The sequence below is a fragment of the Mastomys coucha genome, unplaced genomic scaffold (assembly GCF_008632895.1).
Source record: "Mastomys coucha isolate ucsf_1 unplaced genomic scaffold, UCSF_Mcou_1 pScaffold5, whole genome shotgun sequence".
In the NCBI taxonomy this organism is placed as follows: Eukaryota; Metazoa; Chordata; class Mammalia; order Rodentia; family Muridae; genus Mastomys; species Mastomys coucha.
Genome location: NW_022196911.1, coordinates 26,586,926 through 26,593,755, shown reverse-complemented (window position 1 = coordinate 26,593,755; position 6,830 = coordinate 26,586,926). Strand labels below are relative to the sequence as shown.

Genomic DNA, 6,830 nt, shown 5'->3' with positions numbered 1-6,830 from the left:
GCCAATATTTTTTTTTAATTATTATTTTGTTAGAATTACTTCAGACTCTATCCTAGTTTTATTTTTCTTCAGTTTCCATTTCCCAATGAAAGAAAACATTTATTCAACACACATCTAAAGCTTATGCTGAGGGCAATAATATTACTTCAGGCCTCAGCGGAGCAAATGATAGCAGGCCTATACAAAAGCAAAGACATGGAGTCCTTGAGTAGACAGCAAACAACCAACATGTGAGCTCCAAACCAGATGGCATGAGGAACTAAACAATTAATTCAGATTTGAAAATCTGACCTTTCAGAAAAGATTTCATTATTACTGCTTTCTTCATGCACGTCTCTATTCAAGAGTCACTCCCTGGTGCTTCCCATCCTCAATGTCAATTCTTTAGAGCTCTCAACCTTCCTAACGCAATGACCCTTTCATACAGTTCCTTGTGTTGTAGGGACCCTCCCCACCATAAAATTATTTTTGTGCTACTTCATAACTGTAATTTTGCTACTGTTATGAATTGTAATGTAAACATCTGTGTTTTCTGAGAGTTCTAGGGAACCCCTGTGAAAGGTCACTGGTCCCCTCCCTGAAGGCATCTTGATGCATTAGTTGAGAACTACTGTTTTAGATCAAGCACTGGTTTAGAAACATAAGCCGCCAATACAATATAATGCCATATACAAGCATGAGCCGTATCCAGGGTCATGTATGCCTATAAAAAGATAATTCAGAAGGCAGAGTAGGTAGTGTGGAGACTTACTCCTCAAATGAAATACGAGTTTGCCAAGAGGAGAAGACAAAGGCATGGAAAAAGACACAGAGAGTACTGCCCACAGGACAGGAAGGCTTGAACTACGGAGTTTGGTCTTTATTCTACAGGTAACGGACTGCCATTTTTTAAAAAGGTTAGGAGCACAACAGGACCGTGACTGGATTTTCGTTTTTAGAAGCATCTTCCGTTCTGCTTAGAAGGTGGAGTAGAAAACACATAGTTGGTGGCTCAGCCACGGACGCCCACAGCATCTGCATCTCAAAGGGAGGATGGAAGAGGAGGCAGCTCGGGTGGAGGAATGGAGACTGAAGGGAGTCCCTCCGGAGATGTGCATTCTGGATAAGAACTAAGCGGTTCTAGGCACAACACAGATGCCTGGAAAACCCGCCTCTCCTACCATCCCTCGGGGGCGGAGCTCGGGCCAGAGCACGTGATGCCCGCGGCACCCACCTTTACTCAGGGCAGGCCTGTCGTTTATTCTCGATTTCATGGGTTGCCACTGCGACCCCCAACACTTTTGCTCAGTGTTTCAATGTGCAAGATGCCCATTCTCTTCCGAACGTCTCTCTAGGGGCTCTCTTAAAAAGCCTGCTTCGGGCACATAAATCGCGAAGGACTCTTTGCCCACAAAAATGATGGCGGTGCACCGCTTGCACCGGGTGCGCGGATCCGACGCAGACGCCGACGCCGGCCCCGCTGGGCGAGGCGCAGGCGGAAGAGGCGGCTCTGAGGGGACCGGAGACCTTCCTGGGAGGGGCTCTGCGGCCGTGAGGCGTGGCCTAGTCGGAATTGTAGCGTCTGATTGGTCTTCCGGCCGCTGGGCGTGGCCTCCGCAGCACCCCGCCCCTCCCTCGTCGAACCGGAAGTGTCTCTCGGTCTTTCCAGCTGGTTGTCATTTCACTCGGCTCGGTCCTGAGGAGAAGGACTCAGCCGCGGCTGCGGGACCTGAGCACCGGAGGCAGTGGCGGCGGCGGCGGCGGCGGCGGCGGCAGCGGCGACAGCAGGGGACGACGAGGAGGAAGAAGGAAGAAAAAGAAGATCCAGGCGGAGTCCGCAACGACGACAGCTGGGACTGCGGGACCGGAGAAAAGCGGCGGCGGCGGCGGCGGCGGCCCAGCAACCGTGAGGAGAAACAAAAGCCTTCTAAATTATAGTTTCCAATCAGTCTAGGGGGACAGAGAGCGCGAGCCCAGGGGGGAGGCTTTTCTCCTTCAGAGTAACTACGGTAGCGGGGTTTTCCTTTTTGTCCATTCCCCTTCCCCCTCCCCCCGGCGGAGAATCGAACTGAGAGAACTGAACAAACCGCCCCTGGGTCCCATGAGGGAAAAAAATCCCGGAGCCGCAGAGAGGGGAAGAGGCAGAAACCGCAGGACCTTCCAGGTCGCCCCCTTGCTCCCCGCACCCCCGGGCCGCCAGCTCGCCCTTGTCCAGTCTCGCTAATCCCTCCTGATCGCGACACCCCCCAGAGGGAGAAACGGGTGTTTCCAACCCCTTACATGGGGGAAAGGAGGCCGAGGGGAGCCGAAGAAGAGCAAACGCAGCAAGATCTGCACCCGGAGCCCCAGGAACAGCCCCAGAGGCCCACACTGCATCCTACAAAAGAACAGAAACAGGACCAGGAACAGCAGAAATCTCCCTGCAATCATCTTTCCTTTAGTCAAGGCTGATTTCCTCTTTGGCAACCAGAAATTCACCTCCCACCCCAGATAACCTAATATAATCTATCTATATATAAATATATAATATATAATGTTCTTAAATTATTCCTGATTTTTTTAACCAAGCTGCCAAGAAAAGAACGTATTCTCCCCTTAATCCTATTCTAATTTTTATGTGAATCTAAACTGCTGAGGAAGACCATATGTGATTGTTAAATTTTATATATATATATTTTTACTCCACACAATGCTTATTCTTCTATATCCATAGATGCTTGAGAAGCTGTGTTTTTGTCATTCATGAACATTTTCCTTTGGAAAAAGAAAGCGCCTATTTTACTAACCAAAGACTTGATTTTTACCTTTTTCCTTTTTTATTCCCTCCTAGAAATAAGCCCAATTGGATTCATATCACTATTTTAAGAGTTTTTGTTTTTGTTTTTGTTTTTAGGTTCTTTTCCATTCAGAGAGACCAGAATTCCAAATCAGAGATACGTAGGGTGATAAGCTGTGATCTTTGAGTTAGCTATAAATAAGCAAGCAAACATTTGAGATACACGGGAGGAAAGACGGGAGACATTAGGTTGTCTTTTTTTATTGTGAGATTCTGATCCTAAAAATAATAAATGGGGGATTACGGGTTTGGAGTGCTAGTGCAAAGCAATACTGGGAATAAATCTGCTTTTCCAGTCCGATTCCATCCACATCTGCAGCCTCCACACCATCACCAAAATGCCACCCCCAACCCTGCTGCTTTTATAAATAATAACACAGCTGCCAACGGCAGCAGTGCCGGGTCAGCTTGGCTCTTCCCTGCTCCGGCTACCCATAACATTCAGGATGAGATCTTGGGGTCAGAAAAAGCAAAAAGTCAACAGCAAGAACAACAAGACCCTTTAGAAAAGCAACAACTCTCCCCGAGTCCAGGTCAGGAAGCTGGAATACTGCCTGAAACTGAAAAGGCAAAAGCTGAAGAAAATCCAGGGGACAGTTCTTCAGAAAACAGCAATGGAAAAGAAAAACTACGCATTGAATCACCAGTGTTGACAGGGTTTGATTACCAAGAAGCCACGGGCCTCGGGACTTCTACCCAACCCTTGACATCCAGTGCATCGTCCCTTACTGGTTTCAGTAACTGGTCAGCAGCGATAGCACCTTCTTCCTCCACGATAATCAATGAAGATGCAAGTTTCTTTCACCAGGGAGGGGTCCCTGGCGCTTCAGCTAATAATGGTGCTCTCTTGTTTCAAAATTTTCCCCATCATGTCAGCCCTGGCTTTGGTGGTAGCTTCTCCCCTCAGATCGGGCCTCTCTCCCAGCACCATCCTCATCACCCCCATTTCCAGCACCATCACAGCCAGCATCAGCAGCAGAGGAGGTCTCCTGCCAGTCCCCATCCCCCACCTTTCACACATAGAAATGCTGCTTTTAACCAGCTGCCTCATTTGGCGAATAATCTTAACAAACCTCCTTCTCCGTGGAGCAGCTACCAGAGTCCCTCTCCAACCCCATCTTCTTCCTGGAGCCCAGGAGGTGGCGGCTATGGTGGCTGGGGAGCCTCTCAAGGCCGGGATCACCGCAGAGGGCTGAACGGTGGAATAACGCCCCTGAACTCCATCTCACCTTTGAAGAAAAATTTCGCAAGCAATCATATTCAGCTCCAGAAGTATGCTCGCCCTAGCTCAGCCTTTGCTCCAAAATCCTGGATGGAAGATAGCTTGAACAGGGCTGACAACATTTTTCCTTTTCCGGTAAGATGTTGTTCCATTAATAGATTAAGATGAATAAGGAAGTAGTGTGGTGGAGTATCTGTGGAATGAAAGAATCAGAATTGTCTGTGCTCACATCAGAGATCTTAGGAAATGAATCGGTTACCAGCCTTTATTTTAGCAAATGAATGTAATCGGAAGAAAATAGCTAACTGTTTCTTGGGCCTTGATTTTTTCCATTTATAATTACAAATACCCGATAGTGATATCCTGATTAATTATAATATCTTTCTTGCTTAATGAGAATTTTCTTCACTTGCTTGAGGAAGAATGGTAAAACAGTAATGTGTAGCAGAAATGTATGTATTTTATTATGGAAACTAATGAATGTTTTCTGCCTATCTTAATGAACTAAAAATGACCTTTTTTGACATTGTAAGGTAGGGAGTCACTGAAAGCAACTCCAGATTTCCTCCTGGTTATATTTAGATGTGGACCTTGCAGTCTGAGCAGTCTGAACTGATCAATTCAGCAATTCCTCTTAGACCTCTCTGCAAATTCTGACCTTTCTTGTGTCAGTAAGGGCTACTAGTTAGGGAGAAATGGTACAGATGGTTTCTTTGTCATGCTTAAAATGTATTTATTTATCTATCTATTTATTTATTTTGCAGTACTGGGTATACCCATTTCCTTTTGAATACTATGAAGATGTTGATTTCAGAATGCCTGTTTTGTTTTTGGGATGTTATTGTTTATCTTTTTGGTTTTTTTTTTTTTTTTTTTTTTTTTTTTTTTTTTTTTTTTTTGATCTGTGATGCCTTTCACCTACTTATTTATTTTCCAGTGTTAACTCCAGGGGTGTAGATAATTAAACCATTCTTAAAAATAGGTCCAGGCAAAGATCACTTGTCTCTGTTGATACTAGTATATCCTTTTTCTGGTAGGAATCACATTGTTTGTTTTTGAACTAATGAGCAGTCAGTTTGTCTTGCAGAAACAAGGTAAAGGGAATTTCGTGTCTTAGCTCACCATCACTTGCCACACTCAATTTATATACTGAAGAGTGATTGTTTCTATGTCCTTAGAAAATGTATAGAAAGTAGTAAGGGCCACTGAGCCTGTCCTCATATCAACTGGGAAAGGCAAGTTCTATCATTATCCCACTTAGAGATGAGTAAGTAAACATGTGCTTAAAGCCATGTATACATGAGTGTGTCATGCACATGTGTTACTGCTAAAGGTTTTTTTAGATACACTTCTGCAGGGACTAAAGCATATTACAAGACAGTTGTAGTGTTCCTATTTAAGGGAAGTGAAAGTTTGCTAGAGAGCCCCAATGTCAGTCCAAGGAGTTAATAAATATCTCTCTAACCCTTAAAGATACAGGTGCAAGTCATCTTAAAATATTTGGTCAAATTTATTTTTAAATTTTCTTAAAAAGACTTTTATTTTTGCCATCAAAAGTTGTTGGCATTTTGCTTTTAGAAAGCATTTTTTGCTTAAGCCAAGTGCAGTTGTCATTTAGTGACAGATAAATAGCTGTTCAGAACATTGACAATGTCTTTAAAAAGTTGTTATTCATATTCCTTAGATCATAAATACTAAAGCAATTTAATGAAAAGGTGATTTATGAACTATTTATGTATTGCTAATTTAAAAAAACATACCTTTTAACTAGATTATGATTAGAGTGGGAATTGAATGCACTCTTCCTTCTTGCTGCTTCTTATGCTAACAGTAAATTTATGTGATGTTATGATCATTTCCTCATTCTGAGCATCCTAATTTATGAAAAAAGATTGGTTTGGGGAAAATAAAAAGTGCAGGAAATGAAATATCTATATGTGTGTGCCATGTTTTCTCCTGACAGTATGTGTTGAACATGTGGAATCTTTTTGATCAATTTCGTTGGTGATTAAAGTGATTTATTAAATAACAGACTAAGATTGATACTAAAAGTGGTTGTTAGAAATTAGCTCTTTCAGAGGTTTGGGGATGTCACTTAGTAATAATAGAGCATTTGTCTGGCCTGCGGAAGGCTTTGAATTTGATACCCAGCACTGAAACAATTACTTTCCTCTTGTCTTTTCTTGTCTGTTATGCTGAGGATAGAAAAAGGGTGGTCAGTAAACCCAGTTCAAATACAGAAAAGCTGGGTATGGTAGTGCATGCCTTTAATCCTAGCACTTGGGAGACAGCTGGATCTCTGTGAGGTCAAGGCCGACCTGGTCTACATAGCCAAGTTTTAGGCTAGTCAGGCTACATAGATATACCCCATCTCAAAAAATATATATTATTTTTCAAATATGAAAAGTTTAGAAAGTAGATTTTTTCTTCTCCCCATCTTCATCATTTTTATTAATAGGTTCAGTATATGAGGTTATAATATTCTTATATAATCAGGATAATTTGGAATTGTTATACTAAAAAGAAAATACCTGAAATATATCTAATATTGGGCAACTGTTATTTAGTTTGAAATGAGCCAGAATGGTTTTTACATTCAATTATTGTAGGTGTGTTTATGTTCTGACTATATGCAGGGTTTTAAAAATAATATTTAAAAATTAAAATTATTGCTGGGCGGTGGTGGTACACGCCTTTAATCCTAGCACTTGGGAGGCAGAGGCAGGCAGATCTCTGAGTTCAAGGTCAGTCTGGTCTACAGAGTGAGTTCCAGGACAGCCAGGGCTACACAGA

At 43.0% G+C, this 6,830-nt stretch overlaps 1 protein-coding gene and 1 long non-coding RNA gene across 4 annotated transcripts in view; one reads left to right on the top strand and one right to left on the bottom strand.

The window, feature by feature from the left end:
* Nucleotides 1-838: 838 nt before the first annotated feature.
* On the bottom strand, nt 839-1,615 carry LOC116079022. The gene is made up of 2 exons (XR_004113711.1): nt 1,214-1,615; nt 839-1,098 (listed from the first exon to the last, which is right to left on the bottom strand). It is a non-coding gene; the product is annotated as an uncharacterized LOC116079022 (long non-coding RNA).
* A 34-nt stretch (nt 1,616-1,649) lies between these two features.
* Nucleotides 1,650-6,830, top strand: part of Cpeb4 (cytoplasmic polyadenylation element binding protein 4) — a 65,674-nt gene continuing 60,493 nt past the window's right edge. For all 3 annotated transcript variants that reach the window (XM_031354582.1, XM_031354581.1, XM_031354580.1), the window contains exon 1: nt 1,650-4,172. In XM_031354582.1, coding sequence (XP_031210442.1) covers nt 3,048-4,172 — 1,125 coding nt within the window. In that variant the 5' untranslated portion in view covers nt 1,650-3,047. The remainder of the gene's footprint in view (nt 4,173-6,830) is intronic.